The following is a 25,001-nucleotide window of genomic DNA, read 5'->3' on the forward strand; positions in this document are numbered from 1 at the left end:
GAATTACCAGACCGCACGAGAAGACATTTGAATCCCTATGCAACTGGTTAATGAGGAGATTAAGAATTAATCAGGAGACACACAGTGTGAGTGTTCAGTGCGTCATAAATCTTATCACTCCCGCTTTGATCTGGGAGCTGATGCCACTTGTAAGCAACGAGGACTGGTTAACCTATTTGCAAAATGCAAGTCATTGGCAATGGCCACTGGTACTCTTTGTTAGTGTGCATCAGAACTCTTTGATAAACATTGAAGCTGATTCGGGGGATAAAAATATTGATGAAGAAGTTGAGAAGGCAAACATTGAGGCAGGTGGCATCGCAACACCTTAATGCGTGGCTGATAAGGGGGAGAACATACCCTTTATTGTTGAACAACTGCAAGACGAAGAACGTGAATTGGATGAAGCAATGAATACCAATTCGTCTGATGATGATGATGATATGCCTGAATAATGGGTAAGCAGCGACTTCAGTCATCTTGTCGTAGATGAGGGATCTAGCGTGCCTTCGGATTGCAAGGAGAACGAAATTGTCCAGGGTGCGAGGTACCACTCAATTGAAGAGGTGAAGGAAGCTGTTAAGTGTTGGTCTCTCTCTCTTATGCGAGAGTTCAAAACAGTCGAGTGCAAATCTTATAAGTACGATGTGGTATGTGTGAAGGAGCGCTGTCCATGGTGAGTGCATGCCTATAAGGGTAAATGGAAAAATTATTGGGAATGCTCAATTGTCACTCAGCACACTTGTCATTTGCCGGGGGTGGAGAAGATCTATCACAACCTTACATCGCAATACATCGCAAATGAGATGTACAGGATGATAGTAGAGAACATGTCATTTGAACCAAAGTTTATTATCAGGTATATTCAGAAAAAATACAAGTATACCATCTCGTACAGCAAGGCGTGGAGTGCAAAACAGAAGGTGTTAGAGATGAGGTTTGTGACGTTCGAGGCTGCATATGATAATATTCCTCGATTGCTGGCCGTCCTATGTCAGAGAAATCCTGAAAGCTATTATGACCTGAAAAGTCTAGACAGAGGAGAAGATCCGCCCTACATATTGCAGCGGGTCTTTTTCAGCTTGGGTCCATGCATTAACGCATTCCAACACTGTCGGCCTCTCCTGTGCATCGATGGGACCTTTCTCACAGGAAAGTATAGATTGCAAATGCTGACAGCTATTGGAGTGGATGGAAACAATCAATTGCTTTCTGTTGCTTTTACCTTTGTGAAGAGTGAGAACACAGATAGTTGGTACTGGTTCCTGGAACGGGTTAAGCTTGCAGTCGTTCGGGATAGGGAAGATGTCTGCCTGATTCATGATCGTCACGCCGGTATACTGAGGTCAATACTAGATCTGCAGGAGGGGTGTGCAGAGACCGGAGAGCCGCCCAAGTGGCGTGATATTCGCAGTAGGTGGTGCATGAGACACGTCGGTGCAAACTTTTTCAGGCAATTCAAGAACAAGCACCTTGTGAATATGTTCAAGAGGCTATGCAAGGAAATAAATTAGCGAAAATTTAACAAGCAGTGGTAGAAACTTGATGAACTGACCGGGAAGAAAAGAAGCGAGGACGCATCAAAAAATAGAACTGCACAGGATGAAGCAGAGGCTTTGTGTCCTTTGCTAACAGATACTGCACATACGCGCAGAAGGTCTGGGTCAGCGGTGAAAACATTTTCTGAATGGATTGAGAATGAACCGAAGGAGAAGTGGGCGTTACTTTACGATACCGATGGTGCAAGGTACGGCATAATGACCACCAACTTCGCCGAAGTTTACATTTGGGTGCTGCGAGGTGTTCGTTGGCTTCCACTGGTTGCAATTGTGGAATTCATCGTCCGCGGGTGTACCGATTACTTTAAGGATCAGTTCACTAAAAATCAGGCATTCATGCAAGATCCTGACAGATATTTTAGAAAAATGATGATAGAATATATGACTAAGAAGGCAGCTAGCGCCCAGCTACACCATGTACGGCAATGTGGTACACAGGAGCTCAAATTTGAGGTAGCTCCCAAAGATAGAGCACGACGTGGCATGAGACGTCAAACTCCTGTAAAGGAGTGCATTCTCAAATTTGATGGAACTTGTTGTTGCTCATGCATGAGGCTAAAGTTGCTGCACGTACCTTGTTCTCATGTAATTGCTGCTTGTGCGGATATTCGATATCCTGTCAATATATATATTTCCCATTACTTCAGAAAGGAGACAATTGCCAGCACCTGGCAGTATGAGATCTATGGGTTCCGTATGGTTGGATCGTTTACTGAGACAGCGAATCCTGTGATATATATTCCAGACCCAAGATCAGCTCGGGTTAAGAGAGGGCGCCGTTAGACACGGCGTATTCGTAATGATATGGATGAGTTAGAGTTCCGTCCGAGGATACAGCGCTGCAGTGCATGTAATCAGAGTGGACACACGTATAAACGTTGTCCAAACAATGATGCTGGCCCTAGTTCTGCTGAAGCTGGCCCTACAGGTGATGCTACAGATGGAAGATCTCCGGTTGCATCAAGGAGTGGGAGACGTCGCCGATCCAGTGCTACTACGTCATCAGACATCATTTAGTTGTAATTTTATTTGAATGTTGTTTGGTCATGTGTAATATTTGCCGCGTTGAGTTTGTATCACACCTGGATGTGTATTTGTAATATTTGCCGCATTAACTAAAGACAGATCATTATTTGTGTTTGTAATTATAACTGTGACTTGACATTTGTATATTTAAACTTATTTGTTATCATACTATTTTATTTTTAATGGCTTCATGTATCGTACTATCGTAATATTTGGATTCTACGTTGCAAAACGTTATCGCTTAACCATCTTCATACGAGTTTTAGATACCGTAATCTTCTTCGTAAAATTGAACTAAATTTTTTTATGTATACAAAAGAGCATGGCGAATAAATCTTGTATTTAAAAAAGTCTGAATTTTAAATAGTTTGTGAAACATAAATTCCAACAAAAAATAAGCAGGGCCACCTCCCGCCCACTGGCCGGGCGGGATGCCTGCCTCAGAGACCTCTTCGCGAATAAGAAATTTTTCTTATTCGCGAAGAGGCCCTCGGGAGGGGTCTGGAAATATTTTTGGAACCTCCCGCCTGCTGGATGGGCGGGAGGTCCCCGGCCCCACGCCTCCCGCCGATCAACAGGCGGGAGGCACCCTTTTTTCAAATTTTTCCCATCCGGCTCCCCTTTTTCAAATTTTATTTTTTTATCCCCTTTTTACAAAAAACTCGTAAGCACAATGCACACTCTCTGGTCACGAATTGTTGAGTGGCATGCTTTGCTTTGAGCTGGAAGATCATTTGGCCCAACCAATGGGCCAACGTTGGTTGGGCCTAAAACGACTAAGCCCACGTGTACATGCATGTTGCCTTTTTAAGCGTTTAATCAAACGATCCAACATTCCTTAAAAGCACTGAAAATAAGGATCCAATTTCTAAAAAAGAAAATCCAAAATGGCGAGATACTATTGTTATCCTTACCAAATCTAAACGTAATTTGTTACAAATTAGAAACAACTTTATTCTATATATATATTCGTGCGAATCCACGCTCGAAACCGCTGCATCGTGCTGGTGTGTATATGTTTCGTTTCAATCATGCATCCATCAACCAACAACCATCATGCCAGGTGGAGGCGGCCGGCGAAGAGGTCTGGGCGGAGGCCGAACACCTGGAGGCCGTCGAAGTGCTCGTCGGAACCGCAGTGCGCCCGGAACACGTCCCGCCCGCCGCACTCCACCTGGCACACGCGGCACCGCCACCGCCTCGTCCTCCCCGCCGCTGCCGTCACGCGGCCGGGTTGGAACGCCTGGTCGTGGTCGGACTCCGGCAGCCCCCGCAGCGGCTCCACGGCGGCCTCCATCGGTGGTTGGGCGCTGGTCCTGACCGGGCGTCGACGAAGTCGGTAGCTGGCAGTCTGGTTCGGTGTTCGCAGTGGAGCGCTAGCTGTCACGGCGAGATTGTCACCCTATCGTCCGTAGCGAGGCGAGACGATTGGCAGGTCGTGGCCATGGAGGGTACTGTACCATATAGAGAGGGAGCCCGGGAGGCAGACCATGTCCGAAAGCATGTATACCCTGAGTCGGAGTCGGACTCGGAGTCGGGCTGTTTACTCCACAAGATGTAAAGGCGGATGATGAGCAGATGACAGATGGTACACACAATCACACATCAGGTGTGCTTTGCTAGTTCAGCAAGGAACGCCTCGGCGTGCTCCTCCTTCACCGAGAGCGACAGCACGTTGACCCCGTCCTTCCCCCCGCACGGCGGGTACACCACGCAAGTCGGCACCGGCGGTGCCCGGCCCGCCCCGCGCATGGAGCATCACCCTCGCCGGCGGCCCGCTCCCCAAGTCGACCCCTTCGAAGCCGATGTTCCTCCATGACGACACGTGCAGCATGTCGTACCGGTACCGCCCCCGCAACCCTCGCGTCACCAGCCGGTCGTCGCCGGCGCCGCTCTCGTGCTCCTTGAGCTTGTCCGGCAGCCAGCCCTTGGCGCGCCTGACCATCCGACGAGGTCTGCGAGGCCGGCGCTCGCCACCGGGCCGCTCGTCGCCGCGGCCAGCGGCTGGTTCGCGACGCAGTTGCCATAGTACCCGGCCCTGGCGCCCACGTACCCGCGCATGTTGGTGGCGAACGTGAGGAGAACCGGGGTCGTCGTCCCCGGGCCGGGCGTGGTCGCGCGGACTCGGCACCGCCACAGGAAGGCGAGGACGGCCTCGAACGTCGTGCACGGCCGGCCGTCGTCGGAGCAGCTGCGGGATTCTGCCTTGACGCGGTCGATCAGGCCCGACGGGACCGTGACGTCGAGCGGGACGAGGAGCTCCATGTCCGGTGACTCGGGGCACGCCAGCGTGGCCTGCAGTACCGAATCCGACAGCGGAGGGAGGCTGGAGACCGCGTCGTCGCACCTGGCCGGAGCGACGGACGGCGATGGCAGCCCGCGGGCGAGCTCGCCGACGGCCTCTGACCCCGCCGCAAAAGAACTCCGTCACCTGCACGGACAGCAGAGGGTCGTCGGAGCCGTAGCTCCCCACCGGGTAGTAGACGGCGAGCTCGTCGAGGAGGGCCTTCGCGCCGGACGATTCGCCGAAGATCTTCGCTTCCGTCAGGCCACAGTCGACAGATGCGGCGACGGATTCCACACCCTCGCCGGTGCACCGGATGCTGAATCTGTCGTCGTCGCCGTCAGCTCCTGATGAAGAAATGCGACCGGCAAATGGGTAGTAGTGGACGAGTGCCTGGGACAGCGCCCTCTTTATGCTCTCAGTGCCCTCGTGGCTCGGACGCTCGAACACGAGCAGAACCGTGAATGGAAGCATGACGAGAACCCTTTCGAAAGGTGTGAGCTTTATGGCGCCGCTCGCCGTCGTCGTCGTCACCGGCTCCGGCGGCCTGATGACCGCTGGCGAGGACTTCCTCACCGCAACACTCATTGTTACTGTCTGTGCTGTGTTGTGTTGCCCGAGCCAATCGAGTGCATGTGCATCTTGGCCCTCCAGTTCACGTGCTTATATAAAACGGTGACATTAGTGTGTCTGAAGTTACACCCACCACGATCCATACTTGATAGATCGATCACGTCACTACCGGAAACAGAAGTTTTGCCGAGCGCCGGAACCTTTGCCGAGGGTCAAAAAAAGGGCACTTGGCAAAGCTTGTCTTTGCCTAGAGCACCACTCGGTGAAACAAAAAACTCGGCAAACAGCTCTTTGCCGAGTGCCGGGCACTCGGCATAGAAAAGCTCTCGGTAACGACAACTTTGCCGAGAGTTGGGCACTCGGCATACCAAGGCACTCGGCAAAACACAGCTACGTTGTACAGGCCGTTATCTTTGCCGAGAGCTCTACGCGCGACGCTCGGCGAAGATACAATTTTGCCGAGAGCGGCCCGTAGGCTCTCGGCAAAGGAGAATTTTGCCGAGAGCGGCACTGGGCGCTCGGCAAAGGATACTTTTGCCGAGAGCCTTGCAGTGACTCTCGGCAAAGCATTTTAAATTTTTTCCCACTTTGACCTCAAACTTTTTCTTTGTTGTTCCTGCATTATCCTAAACAAGATATGGAAGTTTGGTCAGTTATTGAAACTTATTGCTATATTTAGCAAATTAATGTCATTTCATCAAATTTCTTGGGATAATTCAATTTGAACTACATGTCATTGAAATGATGTTGCAAACTGTGTGCAAAAATTATTATTAATGTTTTTAGCGTACTATGACACCTTCCCTACGAAAATATAAAAATTTTCAAACGTCTTTTACACGAAAGAAGACCTCAAACTTCCGTTCAAGTTGTTTTTTAATTTTATAAAATGCAAATTTGGTTAGAAAATTGTGAAACTTGTTGTGGTGTCATGATGCCATATGCGTAGGTTGTGATAAAAATTTGAAAAGGATTCGCGAAAGTTTTCACATATGACGGTTGTAAACTGGAAGTTACTCGATTAGGTTTCATATCATATGTGAAGCACGAATAGGTTTTAAATATTGCATTGGTCAAACTTTTGCGAAATACTGTGAAAATTTTATCATAGACTCTCTGTGTGGTATCTTGACATCTTGAGAAGTTTCATGATTTTTTGACATCATTTGCATCTAATAAAACTAAAAAACATAATTACTTTGCCGAGAGCAGAAACTAGGTGCTCGGCAAAGTAGTCCTTCGCCGAGTGCTTCTGCCTGGCTCTCGGCAAAGTGGTCCCTTTGCCGAGAGCTACTGTTTGGCTCTCGGCAAATGGTCCCTTTGCCGAGCGCTAAATCCGGCTCTCGGCAAACGGTTCCTTTGCCGAGAGCTACTGTTTGGCTCTCGGCAAATGGTCCCTTTGCCGAGCGCTAAATCCGGCTCTCGGCAAACGGTTCCTTTGCCGAGAGCTAGGATCCGGCTCTCGGCAAACTGTGGGTTTATCCCCACGAAATTACCATTCCCGCTCTAGCTCGCACCCCATTTGCTCCTGCCATCCCAGGCCGCATCCCCAGCCCCGCAGCCATCCCAGCCCCGCCGCCCATCCACTACGCCGGGCGCCGCCGCCATCCCCGGCCCCGCCGCCATCCGCGGCCCCGCCGCCCATCCACCACGCCGGGCGCCGCCGCCATCCCCGGCCCCGCCGCCATCCCCGTCCCTGGCCCCGCCGCCCATCCACTGCACCACGCCGGGCGCCGCCGCCATCCCCGTCCCCGGCCCCGCCGCCCATCCACCACGCCGGCCGCCGCCGCCATCCCGGGCCCCGCCGCCCATCCCCGGCCCCGCCGCCCATCCACCACGCCGGGCGCCGCCGCCATCCCCGGCCCCGCCGTGCGCCCATCCACCACGCCGGGCGCCGCCGCCATCCCCGGCCCCGCCGCCATCCCCGGCCCCGCCGGCCATCCTTGCCGAGCCCGACCCGCCCCCCGCCGTCCCCGCCGCCCATCCTCGCCGAGCCCGACCCGCCCCCCGCCGCCCATCCTCGCCACGCCCGACCCGCCCCCCGTCGCCATCCTCGCCGCGAACCTGCCCCCTGCCGTCCCCGTCACCATCCTCGCCGCGGTTGACCCGCTCCCCGTCGCCATCCTCGCCGCGGCTGACCCGCCCGCACCGCCCTGGCTCCCCCAACGGGCGGCCCTGGTCCAGCTCCCCTGCCCCGGCCTCCTTCCTCGGTGGTGGCCGTGCCCCGACGACTTCGGTCCGGTCCCTCCTCGCTGCGCCCCGCCCCGGCCAGTGCTCGCTGCCCTCGGTAAGATTTCTCGTAGAATGGTAGCCAATGCAAAACTGAAGAGTATATGTCTAAGATATGTCTAAGATATACATTATGTTATACTTTTTATGTAAAAATTATCGAAGTTATGTCCAAGATCTGTCTAAGATATAAAGATCTGTCCAAGATCTGTCTAAGATATACATAGGCGAGGAGTCAACAGTTGGAGGCGAGGATGAGTGCCGACCAAGCGAGGATGGCGGAAATGTTTCAATACATGCAGAGTCTGGGCGCCGCAACGGGTGTACCTCCGCCAACTTCTCTCTTTCCGCCAACATTCGGCACTCCGGTGAGTTCAGTACGCTCTTTGAATGTATTGTTGTGTTGTGTCTCAAACTTCTTTTCTTTGCAGAATCAGTCGGCGGGCTCAAATGATCCATATGCATCGCCAAATTCGGGAGCGTATCCTAATCCGGGGCTTGGAGCGTCTCCGGGTGTTGGAGCGTCTCCGGGTGTTGGAGCGTCTCCGGGTGTTGGAGCATCTCAGAATCCGGGAACTTGGCCACCACCACAGGGAACTTGGCCGCCACCACCAAGTTGAGCTATTCACACTTTGACTTATCGATATGTTGCAACTTTAGGACTTGTGTATGATATTTGAACTTGGAACTATGAACTTGCTCTATCGTGGATGATTGTATTGTGTTGCAACTCTAGAACTTGGTCTATTGTGTTTGAACTTGGCCTATTGTCTATTGTGTTTGAACTTGGCCTATTGTGGATGACTGTATTGTGGTCTATTGTGGATGAATCTCTTTATTGTGTTGTGGTCTATATTGTGGTATATTGTCTACTGAATAAAAATAGGTTCTGGACCCTTTGCCGAGTGCCCCAGGTTTTGCCGAGAGCAGGCTCTCGGCAAAGGGTCCTAAACTTTACCGAGAGCATGGCCTAGCTCTCGGCAAAGAGGCCCATTCTTTGCCGAGAGCAGGCACTCGGCAAAGAGGCCCATGCTTTGCCGAGAGCAGGCTCTCGGCAAAGGTGCGCCTGTTTGCCGAGTGCCGGGTCAGGTTCTCGGCAAAGGTGCCGTAACGGCCACACAGCCTACAGGTAGTATCCTTTTCTTTGCCGAGGGCCCCGTTTGCTCTCGGCAAATAGTTTGCCGAGCGCCCGAGAAAGGGCTCTCGGCAAAGCCTCCTTTGCCGACAGAAAATTTGCCGAGAGGTCTTTGCCGAGAGCCCCTCTCGGCAAACTCTTTGCCGAGAGGCTTTGTAGATTTACCGAGTGCTTCTGGCACTCGGCAAATCTGCTGCATCCGGTAGTGCGTGCTGTGTTTTGTAAAGCAGCAGCTCGCCCGTACACGTACTTTTAATCCAACTAAATATGCCGTGACAAGTCACGGTCAAAGATCCCCATGCGTTGTTATGGTTAAAGATCCCGTAGGTATCGCTATAGATGGCCAAACGGATCGTGCCTGGTGGACCGCACGGGATACGAAACTGAAAACACTGTACGAACATGGGCTGACATGATGGACATAGTGTTGGTGCTAGCACGATACGGCCGTAGTGTCGTGCGGGACCGAAACCCCAGCATGCAGTGCCGGCACGGGCACGACACGACTAATGGGCCGGCACAGTAGGCACGATCCAGCCCACAACCTCATATATATACTCTTCACCTCTCTCTCAAACCCTAATCTTACTCCCTCCCTTTCCTATAGCTGGCCACCACCCTCTCATGCTCTCCGTCGCTCTTGCGCGGTCGCATGCGAAGCACCTCCCCTTCCCCCGCGCGCCCCCCACCCTCACCTCTCTAGCCGGTGGCCTGCCCTCCTCCCCGAGTCGCGCGACGCCGCCCTTCCACCTCCCCAAGCCGTTGACGTCTTGGCCGCCGCCACCGCCGCGGCCTTCCCCACCCCTCACCGTCACGGCCGCCGCCGCCGCGGCCTTCCTCGCCCCTCGCCATCCCGGCTGCCGCCGTGGCCTCCCCCGCCCTTTGCCTCGGCTACCGGGGACGTAACATCCCTAGCGCCATCGCCGCCATAACCTTCACCGACAACAACGCAGGCCGGCATGGCACGCCGGGCTGCTCGTGCTGGCGGGCCAGCACGGCACGACTAAACCCTAGTCGCGTCGTGCCTGGGCCAAGGAGCCGGCACGCACGGCACGGCATGAATAAAGCTTAGTGCCTAGTCGTGTTGTGCTGGTTTGTGCCGTGCTAGGACTGTGCTAGTGCCATGTAGTGCCGTGCGGCACGTTTGGCCATCTATACGTATCGCGGCTGATTTCGATCTGATTTTTTGTGATAGATTTTCTTCGATACGGATTTTGTCATGTTTTTACGTTATCATTATATTCGAGTCCGTTTAATTTACATTGTATTCGAGTCCGTTTAGATTATAATATAGTGTTGTTGTTCGATTTTCATATATACACTTTGGGTCCACCTGTTAGTGACACATGTTTGACCGAACCAAAATTTCAGGTGGAAATGTTGCGTGCTTTAGAAATAGATAAAGATAAGTAAGCTGGGATTTTGCGGAGTACAAAAATTCACCTACACTATTCTAATCTACAGCAACCATCTTTGAGACCACCTTTTTTTGAGAGGAACAGGAGGGGCGAGAAAGGGAAAAAGTTCAGACCACCACTCTTGCACTCTCTGGGACAAGCTGTAGCAATCAATCCAGTAACACAAACTCGTAAGATCAGTGAAGAAGAACAGCAACTTACCCTAGAGAATCTAACTATATTTTTTTTCCTTGATGAATGATGATCACAGGCAGCATGCCTCAACAGCTCAGATATTGAGCTCGTTCTCCTAACTCTCCAAGCTCGTTCAACCAGTTGTCTTTACTTTACAATTCCAACATCAACACTGAAATTAATGCAAAGTCAACTCCTGCCCAACTTTCCAAGCTGGCCATTGACCTCTGACTCTCCCCTTCCAGATGCAAACGTGCGAGACCGCGAGTGCTTTCCCACCCGCACTCCACTTGCCCAACACTCCACTCAGCTGCCAAACATGCACGCCGCCTAGAGCTAATCTCCCGGCGCACATCCGATCCCTCACCAGGCTCCAGATCTCCACACCACGACGCGGATCACCAGGTCTCCGCCCGTGACCTCGAGTGTGCAGGAGATGGCCGGCGCCGACGGCAGCCAGCGGCGGCCCTGGGACCTCTCGCGGCGGGCCGCCTCCTTCCTGCGCATGGCGCGGCTGGCGCTCGCCGGCGCCGCTCCGGCGCAACTGTGAGTCCTCACTCCCTCTCCCTGTCCATCGCGTCGTATGCACGGTCGTTCTTCCACGTGCTGGTTAGATGATCGACGAAACCGACGCAGGCTCGCGGAAGAGGAGAAGATCGGCGGCGGCCACATCTGCGACCCGTACTACAAGAGCATCAGCACGGAGGACGACTGGGAATCCGACGGGCTTTGGCTGGAGGAGGACGAATCGGAGCTGCTCGAGGATGGGTCAACGGCGAGAGGCGTGTCGTCTGAGATCAGCACTCCTGGTAGTGGTCCTCTGAACAAGAGGTCTCAGTTCATCAGGCACCACCGGCCTGCGACGGCCGGTGCGGCGCTTCGTCCGGAGAATAATGCCGCGGCGGCGGCGGTGGCGGAGGACTCGTCGTCGGAGCCGCTGGTGCCGCGCCGCCCCGCGAAGCGGGCGAACGACGCCGAGATGGTTCACCATCCTTTCGGGTGCGATCGCCGAGGGAGCGAGTCGTCGTCGTTGCTGCTTGTTTCTTCCTAATCTCCTCGTCTGGCTGGAGCAAAGGATGCAGCCGGTTGCTCGAGTCCGAGAAGCGAAAAAAAATTGTTCCTAAAATTATATGCAGGGAGCGAGGTATCAAAATTTTGTGTCCCACTCCAGACCATAAAATTTGGTGCTCTAATTGTTGTTTGGTTATACGTCTTGGTACTTCACGAATGCGGCGCCGCCGTGGAGAGGAACGCGGCGCGAGTGCATGCGCTGAGTGATCCGACGTCGATCTCCAAGTTTTTATCCCGCCGACGCCAAGATGTGCCGGCGGTGGGAATTGTGCCGCCGCGCTGAAGCAGGTTATCCGTCGGATACGGCGGTGGCGAAATCCTCCGAGCTTAGCGCCGATGATGGGCGGTTACCGCCAGCGATCGGAGAAGGGGCGTCGGAGGGTGGATTGCGGTTGAAATATTTTTGCAAATCAACCCCTTATTTGAATCGTGATTATTCTCCGCGATCTAAATATTTACGCAAAACTTCTGGTTCGTATTACGATTATTCTTTACGAACAAAATATTTACACGATGCTCCCTGGTTCGGATCGTAATTATTCTCCGCGATTTGAATGCTTACACAAAACCTCCATATTCGGATCGCAATTATTCTACGCGATCCAAATATTTAGATATCGGTCCCTGATTTCTAGCCGCTATCCTCCTCGCTCTCCATGGCCCCGGTCGCCCTTCCCGACCGCCGCCGACATGGACTTAGCAGAGAGCCGCTGCTGATGCTACTATCGGATCGCCCAGCCGTGGCCTGCCGCTCCTCTCGTGGCTTTTTGGCTTTCGTCGTCCTCGTCCTCCCTTCCGCCGCCTAGTCATCCATGGTCGACTCCACCCCCTTCTCCGCACCCGGCGGTCGTGAGCATCAGTCACGAAAGATCCCCGAGTGATCCGCGTGGTACATGCCGCACGGAGGGCTCATCAACCACGCGGGAGACGGGGAGAGCTCCAGAACGCCGCGCTCCCCCGCCGCAAGCTCCTCCTGCTTCTGCTGCTCGACCGCCACGCCGCCGTGCTCGGAAGCAAACCCCGAACTCAGAATATGCGACCCAAGCGGAGGTAAAAAAGCCTGCGCCTTTTGCCGTCAAATTTAGCTGGAGTTGGACGCTTCCGGCAGGTATTGCTGGATTTCGATGTGGTTTCTGCCTGCACATTTATGCAGTTTTTGCTTGCCGCACTACAAGAAAACGGGTAAAATTCGTCGGCCAAGAACCGACGAATTTATAAGGGTAACCGACGACTTTAATCTAAATTCGTCGGTTACCGACGAATATAGGCCGTCGCCCAAGCGTCGACGAATTTAAGACCTTATATTCGTCGGCCCCGACGAATTTACATTAAATTCGTCGGTTTCTCGTCGGCGGCCGACGAATTTAGTGTAAATTCGTCGGGGCCGACGAATATAACGTCCACGTGGCAACTTTCCATGTCCGGCTACAAAACGCCACGTGTACATTGAGTTCGTCGGTCACCGACGAATTTATGGCCAGCGTGGACTAAATTCGTCGGTGACCGACGTATTTGCTGCCCACCTGGCTCATTCCCTCGACGGCCAACTCGGTGCCACGTGTCCGTTATATACGTCGGTGACCGACGAATTTATGGCCAGCGTGGACTAAATTCGTCGGTGACCGACGATTTACTGCCCACCTGGCTCGTTCCTTCGGCGGCCAACTCGGTGCCACGTGTCCATTATATACGTCGGTGACCGACGAATTTAGGACACGTTGTCACCTAAATTTGTCGGATACGTTGTCCAAGTAGTGGCAGAAACTATATTAGAATAATGCTTAAAAAAAGTAGCAGCAACCTGAGTGCAGCAATCTTGCAAGATAACCGACATGTAAACATACAACACTACTCATACTCCAGGAAAATTAGTACCAGGCCTAAACCGAGATTATCAGCAACTAGGTGTGATGCTCTAATAGGCACACGGAACACTTGACTTAAAAGGACATCTGATCTGTGACTTAAAAGGAGTGTGCTCGTGCTCACCTTGCCAAGTAGTGAGGCCCAATTGTTGAGGGCGCGCCGCCGTGAGCACGGCGACGGAGGGTGTTGCCGACGATCCGTAGCAACAACGGTGAAATCTGCGGCCATTTACAATATACTAAATTAGCATACACACATCAATTAATTGGACTAGAAGTTGGAGGATTCAGTACTAAGCAACTAAATAAGGATCTGATTCATAGTACTAGGTCTTCTAGACATTAATTCAGCTAGGCAATTCAGCTAAACAGTGCAGGCATGATATGAAATCCTTTTAATTGTAGGTATCAACACGTGATAGATTGATCTTGGGCCGACCTATTCATACACTTATAGATAATCTTTAACACTGGTACAACTTTATATCGCATTCGTTATCGACCTTGTCCCATCGATCTGATGGAGCCAAGCAGCAGTCAGAATGAGTACCAAATTCATCATAGTTCTGACTAAACCTCAAGAACAGTTCTGAATGAGGGCATTGAGCTCCTTTCGCATACTAACAACAAGGAGTACCGGGCACTTACTGCAAGAACTCGACGGAGCACGGCTCGCGGGGAGATAGAGGCCGGGGAAGGCGCGGAGGAGGCCGGCGCCGGCGACAGATGCAGAGGAGGCCAAGGAGGGCGCCCCGGGTGGCGCCGGCGACAGGCCGAGCGCGCAGACCCCCGAGGGAACGACGAGCGGGAGGCAGAGGGCGCCGGGGAGACGCACACGCCCGCAGACTGGCGGGGGCGTCACCGGCGATGATGAGGGGCCGCGCGGATCTGGGGGACCCCGGCAATGGCGAGGGGCGGCGCGGATCCGGAGGCCGCCGGCGATGGCGAGGGGCCGACACGCGCAGAGGATGGCGCAGCAGCCGGCGGGCGCGAGATGTGGGAACCAGGTGGGAGCGGGCGGGGTGAGCGCACGGATCTGGGGGACGCGGGGATCTGGAGACCTCGGCAATGGCGAGGGGCAGCACGCCGCGGCTCCGGTGGACTTGCGGCGCAGCAGAGCTGCGAGATGTGCGAAGTCCAAGTTGGACCGGGCGGGCGGGAGGTAACCCTACAAACAATGTTCGTCGGCCCTTATACGTCGGTCACCGACGAATACAAATATAAATTCGTCGGCTTCCGTCAGGTACCGACGAATTTAATTTATATTCGTCGGTGACCATGTATTCGACGGGACCGACGAATATAAGGCGTTAAATTCGTCGGGCCCCGACGAATTTAACTGGGCCGACGAATCTTTGCCATTTTCTTGTAGTGCCGGTTCCTCCCTCCGTTCTGTGCAGTGAGATGATTTAAGCGATGGCTTGTTGTTTGGAAGATGGTGATTTGTGAAATGAATCAACGACACTAGTTGTTTTGCAATCCCGCATCGTGCCCGCGAGGACACCGTCGTGGTCGGCTGCTACGACGTCCCCAGCCGCCGGCGCGCGCGTGCTGGTGAACGTGCGGGCCGTGGCGCGCGACCCGGCCGGCGTCGTGGCCCGACGCGTTCCGGCCGGAGGGGTTCCTCGCCGGCGGCTTGTACGTGCGCGGGGCGCGCTTCCAGCTGCCGGCGCCGTTCGTGTCCGGGCGGCGGATGTGCCCGGCGACCGGCGTATGTACAACCCCTCGCGTTGAAGGAGGTGGCGGCGACGTTACGTTGGCGAACGGAACCTGGTGCACGGCTTCACGTGGTGGCTGCCGGAGAACCTCAAGGTGCCGCTGGTCGCCATCGCTGAGGCCAGGCTGCCGGCACTCGGCACCCTCTACGCAGCCATCGGCTAATCCCGGGGTTTCTATGTTCCATAATTCCATTCGCCAGGTGCCAAGTTAAACATTATTGGGCGCAAATTAAAAGGTTGTATTCTTGGTGGGGCTGAGCCTTACAATACTACCCTTATTCAAGTTTGTGGGCCAAATAAATCTCAAAAAGGAAAAAAAATTCTTTTTACGACGAATCCACGTTTCCTTACAATGAAACCGTTCGTCTGGACTCCTCGGACTCACGGTACTGGATACATAACCTCCCTACCTGGTTTCTCACGGTGGTTTTTCTCCTTTTCTTTTATATTTATTTTGCCTGAATCTTTAAAAAATTATAGTAAATAAAAAAATTATAAAATAAAAAATCTAATTTTGTTGAACTCCACATGAGTATATCTATGCAGTGAACATATGATATGATATAATTTAGTAAAAAAGAATTGTTATACTTTAGATTATGTACTTTTCTGTAATTAATTCATAGCTACAGTTTTCGTGGTCTAATTATGATGAAATTTTTATGGTGGGCTAAAGCATTTAATGATTAGCCCACCATAAAAATTTCACCATTATTGAACCATGAAAACTTTTCCATTATTAGCAGCCAAAAAGGAAAAAGACCTCTTCAACAGACCTTTTTGGGATTTTGAAAATGTATCGATCCTTTTGAGTGAGCTGAGAGGCGAGAAAAATCCTGCTCATGAATCAAAGAACCAAATAATGGCGCAAAAAACTGACGGGAGGTATCGCAGATTAACTGGGGTACCTCTCAGTAACTTTTCATGGGTTGTAACAAAGGTTTGACAAGAACATCCTCAGGTGTCACCATTTTAACCTCCTAATTCAATTGTAAAAAGAGCACGAACTGAGCACAAGGGAATGGACACCTGTGAACTTTGGATCTGCCTCACTGCATTAAAAACCAGAAATCATCAGGACCACCTGTCTTATTCAGTCCATATGTGGCTTCTTTAGTTTCTTGGAGTACAAAACAGAAACAGAATGGACAAGACATTATTACCAGATACATCAGCTGAACACATTCACTGATTCAGTCGCATCACTCACTATCTGATCGCTCTCACCGTCTTGTAAAGGAGAGAATAACTCTTGTAAAGGAGAATCACTGATTCAGTCTGATCAGCTGAACAAAAACAGAATGACTCTTGTAAAGGAGAGAAATTCTCTCTATCTGTGCCATCATAGGACCTGCAATTCATGTCACAAGGCTCTTTCTTACATGATTGTAAAGGGACGATGCTTGTAAGGATTTATGTACAGTCAAAGTGATGATGGTAACGCAATGTGACAACATGACGTGTGTTATTCAGTCCACACATGTGGCTTTTGTTTTCTTCCTGCAGAATAAGGATAAACATACACTAATGGACGGCATATAGACACGTCATCGGCAGGTTTGCCGCATCCACAGGTATATCAGCTGAACACTATTCAGTGATTCATTAAGGTCTAGCAATTGATCGCATCACTACACTCACTGTTTGACACTGATGATGACTCCATCATCAGTCTGTACTCTGTTGCAAGGTTGACAGTACAGGTGAACCTAGATATTTTTTTGGCAGGAATATCAGTGCCACAAATAATGCCACGGCCTGAATGTAACGATATCAAAAAAGACGAAAAAGGAAAAAGGAAACTTTTCTCTTTTTATACCGCGATGAAACCTACTACGCCCTCCAAACTTCCAAGGCTAAAGCTTCCATTCTCATCGTCTCCAGAAATGGAGCTCACGCTAACAATGTCCATGGCCACGGCACTGATGGTTACCATCGTCGTCATCCTCGTGCTCGGCTCCGTCGTGAGGCCGCGCCGCAGACAGCGGAAGGCGCTGAACCTCCCGCCGGGCCCAAGGGGATGGCCGGTGTTCGGCAGCCTGAGCTTGCTAGCAGACACGCTCCCCCCGCACCGTGTGCTAGCCAAGCTCGCGGCGCGCTACGGCCCGCTCTTGCACCTCCGGCTCGGCTCCTTCCACGTCGTGGTCGCCTCCTCCGCGGACACGGCGCGGCTCGTCCTCAAGACCCACGACCTCGCCTTCGCCGACCGCCCGCCGGCGGCCTGGGGCGCGATCATCGCCTACAACTACAAGGGCATCGTGCAGACGCCCTACGGCCCCTACTGGCGCATGGCGCGCAAGCTGTGCGCCACGGAGCTTTTCTCCGCGCAACTCGTCGACAAGTTCGAGCCCGTGCGCGCGGAGGAGACGCGCGGCCTGACGCGCGGCCTGTTCGAGCGTGCCGGCACCGCCGTGCAGGTGAAGGAGCTCCTGATGAGCTTCACGATGCGGAACATCCTCCGCATGGCGCTCGGGGAGAAGTGGTCGAGCTACTACTGCAGCGCCGAGGGTGAAGGGTTCCGGCGCTCGCTCGAGGAGGCGTTTGCGGTGAGCGGCGCGGTGAGCAACGTAGGGGAGTGGGTGCCGTGGCTCGCCTGGCTCGACGTCCAGGGTTTGGTCCGGCGGATGAAGCGGGTGCACGTGGTGTTCGACCGGTTCAACGAGCAGATCCTCGACGAGCACCAGGAGGATCGTCGGCGCGCCGGCGCTGGCGGGTTCGCGGCGAGGGACCTGGTGGACGTGCTCCTGCGACTAGCCGAGGAGGGGCAGGAGGAGCCAACGGAGACCAGGCTCACACGTGCCGGAGTCAAGGCCATCGTCCAGGACATCCTCACCGGCGGCACGGAGACCGCAGCGGTGACGATGGAGTGGGCCATGGTGGAGCTCCTCCACCGCCCGGACGCTATGGCGGCCGCCACCAGCGAGCTTGAACGCGTGGTGGGGCGCGGCCGCTGGGTCACCGAGAGCGACCTGCCGGAATTGCCCTACGTCGATGCCGTCGTGAAGGAGACGATGCGGCTGCACCCAGTGGGTCCCCTCCTGATCCCGCACCAAGCCCGCGAGGACGCGGTGGTCGGCGGATACGACGTCCCCGCCGGCGCGCGCGTGCTGGTGAACGCATGGGCCGTGGGGCGCGACCCGGCGTCGTGGCCCGACGCGCCCGGCGCGTTCCGGCCGGAGCGGTTCCTCGCCGGGGGCAGCGCCGAGGGCGTGGATGCGCGCGGGGCGCACTTCCAGCTGCTGCCGTTCGGGTCCGGGCGGCGGATGTGCCCGGCGCACAACCTCGCGATGAGGGAGATGGCAGCCACGCTGGCCAACCTGGTGCAGGGGTTCGCGTGGCGGCTGCCGGACGGGGTGGCCCCCGAGGACATGAGCTTGGAGGAATCCTTCGGGCTGTCCGTGAGCCCGAAGGAGCCGCTCGTTGCGATCGCCGAGCCAAGGCTGCCGGCACACCTCTACACCACAGTCCACTAGTCATCCGGCCGGGTTTATGTTTACCATTCATCAGGTGTTTGTAAATGTATGGTATGTCACGTTAAAACATCAGTGGTGTTCTTGAGTTGTTCGGCACTAATTACAGTCCCGTGGCACACTACAAGCTTCTGTGCTCATCCGTATAGTATCTCCAAGAGTTACAAAGCGATAAATTAAGGATACTTTGCGATGAATGTGAAGTGCTCAACGTTGGAGTTTAGCTTACTAGCACTCGACCAATCCTCAACTTAACTCCCTTGTTTTCTTAAATCTCATTGTTTTCTTAAATCTCAAGCAAATCTAGAGAGAGGAGCGAAATTTTGGCACCAACAGCAAATCCTGAAGGTGCCAAAATGAGAAGCTTCTATTATGCTGGCAACCTAATCCTGAAGGTGCCAAAATGAGAAGCTTCTATTATGCTGGCAACCTGCAGGAAGGCATTACACCAGAGACTGCTGCAATTGTAAGTTACAGAACACTGATTATAAAGGAAAACTATATTTCTTTCATTTTTTTTCTATTTTTCTCAACATCTCTCTCTGTCTCTCTCTCATTTTCTTTTTCTGACGGTTGACATGATGTCAGGGCTCCAGGCTGAGCTTGATTTCGCTTCAATGGTGCGCCTGGTACGTGCAACTACGTGTCTCTCTAGCTCTAAGACCACTTTTTCGATGGTTCTTCAGCTTCCCGGGGAGGAATAATCGCTTCCGCATATTAGCAGCAAAAACGACAAAAAAAGGAGAAAAGAACGCCTTAACAGACCTTTGGGATTTCGAAAATGTATCGATCCTTTTAAAAACTCCTGAGAGGCAACAAAAATCCCTCACTATAGTCCTCTACGACACACACACCACATATGTATTAGTAGTCACATGTGCAGAACGTGTGTTTCTATAGTATTCCTCTCGGTCTGGGACCTTCTTGATTTCCAACCAACGGAACAAGAAAGAGCTCTACAATCCTTTGGCAATGTGTATCACGAGTACGTACTAATCCACTCAAAGTGTACCAAACAATGGTGTAATAAATACCTCTCATGGCATGACGGAAGGTAGAATCAAAATCTGCTCAATACATTTTGGTAATTTTATAATAAAGAGCTCGGAGAACATTATTACTATTTTAACCTACAAACATTACCAGCACGTGTTTTATTCTGTCCACATGATGTGGCTTTCGTTTTCTTACCGTATAAGGACAACTATGTATAGACACGTCTCCTCACATCACTCAACGTCTGGTACCCTGACTCCTATAGATTCCATCGATCCGTCTACACTCTGTTATTTCAAAAAAAACTGTCTGCACTCCTGTAACATCCCAGTTTTTATCACTATTGAAAGAAATGCAAAACAACCCTCAAGTTACTTCTCCACTAAGTAAGAGTGGGATATTTTCAAGACAACACTCTAGTTCCTTCTCTATTAAGCAGAAGTGGGATATTTTCAAGACAACCCTCTAGTTCCTTCTCCACTAAGCAAGAGTGGGATATTTTCAAGTCAACGCTCTAGTTCCTTCTCCATTAAGTAAGAGTGGGATATTTTTAAGTCAACCCTCTAGTTCCTTCTCCATTAAGCAAGAGTGGGATATTTTCAAGAAATACTCTAGAATTAATAATAAGTAAAATTTTGAAGATGCTAGGATATTTTGGAATTCTCTAGAAAGGGGACACTTGTCCTAATACCATGGCTTCCCTTGACCTATAATAGAGCCCCCCCTTTGCCATGCCATCCACCCATGAGCAAGGTAGATAAGTTGTGGTAAGGCTAGAAGGGTGAGTGCTGGACTAGCCACTTAAAGGTGTGCGTTCCTTCGTGACTTTGTCGCTCCAATAAGGTAAGTGTTAGCCTCCTGGTTAAACTTGAGTACTTAGTATATAGATTGTGATTCATCTGTTGGTAGACTCCACCTCGCCATAAATCAGGGTCGTCGCACACAGCGCCGGCCGAGATATTTTTTCCGCCACGCGAACCGCCTCACCTCATTTATAAAGGAAGCCGACGCCCCTCCCTGCCGTCCCCACCCGCGCTCGCTTTCGCTCGCGCACGCGCGACACGCCGGCCCCACGACGGGACCGCGCACTGCCGTCGGCACCGCGCTGTGCCGCCCACCTCCGCGTCCCCACCACGCCCACGCCGCGGCAGCGTCCTCGCCGGCTTTGCCGCCTCGACGCTCGCGCCTTCAGCGCTGCCACTGTTTGAGTTGACAGCGAGCTGCCGCAGCCCACGCCGTCGCCCGTCCCTGTGCGACGCCGCTGCTGCTCTCCTCGCCTATAAAAGGAGCGAGGCCGTGATGAACTCCATCATCAGCCCAAGCACACCGAACCGCTTCACTTCGCTAACTGAACCACTTCTCCCGAGCCCAGTTCACTCACGAGACGAAGCTCCAACAGTTGACCCTTTTCCTCGAGCTGTTCCACGCCAACGTGAGATGGCAAGCAGCTCCCCGATCATTACCACCGCAATATTAATAAAGGCCCAAAACACCCACCAGGCCGTGAGCATCTAATCCAAATCATTCTATTTAAACACCAACCAATACTGTAAACCCAATATCTCCTTCGTATCAACTCCTTTCCACATAACTATTTTCCCTAAACTCTCCTCCAATCATATACTATCTATTCCTCCTATTTTTATCTCCATTTGAGCTTATTTTATAGCTTGCTTGTGTTTGTTTGCCGGTTGTGCCGTTTCCGCCCGTAGATCACGGAGTGACCGAGGAGGAGCCGGCCAAGGAGTACGAAGGCCAGTACAGCGGGCCGGAGCCAGAAGACCCGTACCGCGAGTAGGAAGCCGCCGCCGCCGACGCGTACGTAAGCGAAGGCAAGTTTCATCGACCCCTACGTGAGCGGTTGCATCCATGTGAGGACGTCTAGTTGTAGCTCTGGTTTAGGATCGATTACATATACCGGTGCTTGAGTGATTGAGTGTGCTCATACATGCATATGAGTAGTTATGCATATCCAGAGTTGAGACTAGGATATGAAGGGTTTTGGCTGAGGCTAGGGCAGCTGGGTATGCTGGAGCCGGCGCTACCGTGGTGGTAGACTGGCAGGTGAGTGCTACCGTGGAGGTAGGCTCGAGTTGACATGTTGAGGAATGGTTGCTGCCCTGGTGAACCATAAGGACCGAGTTGTTTTGACATCTCACCTAGCTTACTTTAGTACGACCACAGGTTCCGTTATGGGCCGGACTTAGCCTAATCCCACTGGTTAGCCTGACGGTCGTAGGGATGGTTCACGGGTATAGACCATTGGGGTCAGGGTCCGAGGGTTTGTGCGGCCGGGCTGGGGTATGACCACGGCTGGGTGTTGGCTATGTCGGTTGTCCGTTTGGGCAGTCGAGCTTGTGGATACAGTGTACGACCTCTGCAGAGTGTAGAATCCATTCGAATGGTCCGTGTCCACGGAATGGACAGGCTACGGTGTGGTCCTGACAACTAGTGAGCTACCTACTGTGGGATGTGTCGGGAAGAGTTGCATACCATAAGTTGCTCTACTAATGCATTGTGCTTAATGTGCATCGTGCATGTCATTCCCCTCCCGTAGGGTGAGGTGGTACTTGCTGAGTACTTTTGTACTCACCCGTTTATGACTTGTTGCAGAGGATCCTGATTTCGTGCCTGAGGAAGGCCAGTAGTTCGTGCCTATACCCAAGTCTGGAGTGGTGCCGTTGCAGTAGAAGCCACCATGTCCGATAAAGAGTTTACCCTTGCATTTATCACGGCTACTGTTGTATTCCTAGTTTATATTATTATTGTAATCGAACGTATTAAATGAAGCTATGTATGACTGTGGCACCACTTGTGTAATGTATTTTCACCAGAGACTGTTTTTCTGGTGTTTAAATACAGGTTGTTTAGGCCGGGGCGTTTCAACTCTTTTGCAAGGTTGATAGTAAAGGTTCAGCATCACTAACATGCATGCCACAGATATCTTTCAGGAGGATTACCTGTGCCACAAATAATACTACCTAAATATAGTATAAAAAGAAGAAGAAAACTATTTTTATATACCACGATGAAACCGATCAACACTCTCCAAGTTCCAAGGCTACAGCTTCCATTCCCATTTCCACCAATGGATCTCACGCTAACCCCAATGTATATGGCCATGTCACTCAAAAGTAGAAACAAATCCGCTCAAATTGTATCAAATAATAGTGCAGATACCTCTCATGCATGACAGAAGGGAGAATCAAAATCCGCTTGGTAAATCTTAGTAATTTACAAGGACAGTAAAAGAGCTCGGAAAAAGAACACGCTTAATATTTAATATTTTAAGCTTCAAACATTACCAGCACGTGTCTTATTCTGTCCCATGATGTAGCTTTTATTTTCTTGCTGTAGAAGGACAAATATGTATAGACACGTCACTTTCAGGTATCCCCCATCACTCAATGTCTGACACCCTTACTCCCACAGATCCCATTGATCTGTCCACACTCTGTTATTTCAAAAAAAATATATGTCTACACTCTGTTGCATAGTTGATAGTAGAGACTCAGCATCACTAACCTGCCACAGATATCTTTTAAGGGGGGCATTATCTATACCACGAATAATGCTACCTAAATGTAGTATAAAAAAGAAGAAAAAAGAAAAGAAAAAATATTTTTATATACCACGATGAAACCTATCGATACTTTTCAAGTTCCAAGGCTACAACTTCCATTCCCATTTTCACCAATGGAGCTCACGCTAACCCCAATATCTATGGCCATGGCACTCAATGGCCATGGCACTCAAGAGTAGAAACAAATCCACTCAGTGTATCAAATAATGGTGCAAATACCATTCATGGCATGACAGAAGGTAGAATCAAAATCTGCTCGGTACGTCTTGATAATTTTACAAGAACCGTAAAAGAGATCGGAGAAAGACATCCTTAATATTTTAAGCTCCAAACATTACCAGCACGTGTCTTATTCTATCCACGTGATGTGGCTTTCATTTCTTATCATACAAGGACAAATATGTATAGACATGTCACTGCCAGGTATCCCCACATCACTCAACCTTTGACACCCTAACTCCCACAGATTCCGTGGATCTTTTTGCACTCTATTATTTCCAAAAAAAAAAGAAAAGAAATCTATCTGCACTATGTTGCATGGTTGATAGTAGAGGTTTAGCCACTACCGGATTCAGGGGCTTTGCCGAGTGTCTGGGACACTCGGCAAAGCCCCGATTACACTCGGCAAAGAGCACTCGGCAAAGATTTCATCGGTAAAGACGTCTTTGCCGAGTGCCTTTTGTCGGGCACTCGGCAAAGGCTTTGCCGAGTGCTAAAAAACACTCGGCAAAGAGAAGCACTCGGCAAAATGTAAATCGGAAAAAATCCAAAAACTGAAATAGGAAAAAATAAATTTTATTAGGGGAGGCATGCACAGCCAGCTAATGACCCATCTAATGGGTTGCACATTTTTTTCAGCAATTTTTGATAAGTTGTCGATGATAGGATTCGAACTCACGACCTCCTGCACACAAACAACACCCTCTACCACTGCACCATTGAACCACATGTGTCAACATTACGTTTTTATTCTCCACGTATTATAATTGACCGAGTGTAAATTGTTTGTTTGAGATAGTAACTAAATTCAAATGAAAAAGTTGTTAACTACAAAGTGGCATAACTTTTCGAGATCTACAACTTTTATTTTGGTAGTTTCTTCATCCGAGATCGTTTACAAAATTTGAATTTCAAATTTGAAAACTTCAAACGTATTTTAATATGACACAATGATTTCAAATTAAAAATTTGTCAACTACAAACTTTCATAACTTTTTGAGATCTATAACTTTAATTTTGATGGTTTTTCCATTCGAGGTCATTTGCAAAATTCGAATTTTAAATTTTCTATATTCAGATGTAGTTTTTGTTGATAAGATGACTTCAAATTAAAATGTTGCCAACTGTAAAATCTTATAACTTCTCAAGATCTACAAAGTTTATTTTGGTTGTTTTATCATTTCTTCATCTGACATGATAATTCTAATATTGTTCACAAATCTTATATATCTCTCTTATAGTTTCATAAACTACGAGAGAGATATATATATTGTGAACAAATGTACATTTATTTTGTCAAATGAAGAAATGTCCAAAATAAAAATTATGCATCTTGATGAGTCATACAACTTTGTAGTTGAAAATATTTTTATTTGAATTAATTTACTACTTCAAAATATGATTTGAAAATTATCTTTGCCGAGTGTATAAACAAGGCACTCGGCAAAGAGCTTCTTTGCCGAGTGCCATAGAAAAGCACTCGGCAAAGAGCTTCTTTGCTGAGTGCCTAAAAAAAGCACTCGGCAAAGACCGGCACTCGGCAAAGAAGCTCTTTGCCGAGTGCCCGAAGAAAAACACTCGGCAAAATATTTGACACTCGGCAAAGATCTTTTTTCCGGTAGTGAGCATCACTAACCTGCATACCACAGATATATTTTGGGGAGATTATCTGTGCTATAAA

The 25,001-nt window shown here is 50.9% G+C and overlaps 3 protein-coding genes and 1 pseudogene across 3 annotated transcripts; 2 read left to right on the forward strand and 2 right to left on the reverse strand.

Annotated features, from left to right (window-relative positions):
* Nucleotides 1–4,030: 4,030 nt before the first annotated feature.
* Nucleotides 4,031–5,593, reverse strand: LOC112885584 (annotated as a pseudogene).
* Nucleotides 5,594–10,759: 5,166 nt separating this feature from the next.
* Nucleotides 10,760–11,551, forward strand: LOC112887799. The gene is made up of 2 exons (XM_025954073.1): nt 10,760–10,944; nt 11,035–11,551. The coding sequence occupies exons 1-2, from the start codon at nt 10,835–10,837 to the stop codon at nt 11,447–11,449; spliced, it is 525 nt and encodes a 174-aa protein (XP_025809858.1). The 5' UTR covers nt 10,760–10,834; the 3' UTR covers nt 11,450–11,551.
* A 2,360-nt stretch (nt 11,552–13,911) lies between these two features.
* Nucleotides 13,912–15,245, reverse strand: LOC112885585 (WAS/WASL-interacting protein family member 3-like). Its single transcript, XM_025951173.1, has 2 exons — nt 14,895–15,245; nt 13,912–14,502 (listed from the first exon to the last, which is right to left on the reverse strand). Exons 1-2 carry the CDS (start codon nt 15,243–15,245, stop codon nt 13,912–13,914), a joined length of 942 nt encoding a protein of 313 aa, XP_025806958.1.
* Nucleotides 15,246–16,885: 1,640 nt separating this feature from the next.
* Nucleotides 16,886–18,698, forward strand: LOC112886314 (flavonoid 3'-monooxygenase-like). The gene has a single exon (XM_025952181.1). The coding sequence runs from the start codon at nt 16,939–16,941 to the stop codon at nt 18,523–18,525; it is 1,587 nt and encodes a 528-aa protein (XP_025807966.1). The 5' UTR covers nt 16,886–16,938; the 3' UTR covers nt 18,526–18,698.
* Nucleotides 18,699–25,001: the final 6,303 nt, after the last annotated feature.

Source organism: Panicum hallii, chromosome 3, assembly GCF_002211085.1.
Source record: "Panicum hallii strain FIL2 chromosome 3, PHallii_v3.1, whole genome shotgun sequence".
NCBI classification, from domain to species: domain Eukaryota; kingdom Viridiplantae; phylum Streptophyta; class Magnoliopsida; order Poales; family Poaceae; genus Panicum; species Panicum hallii.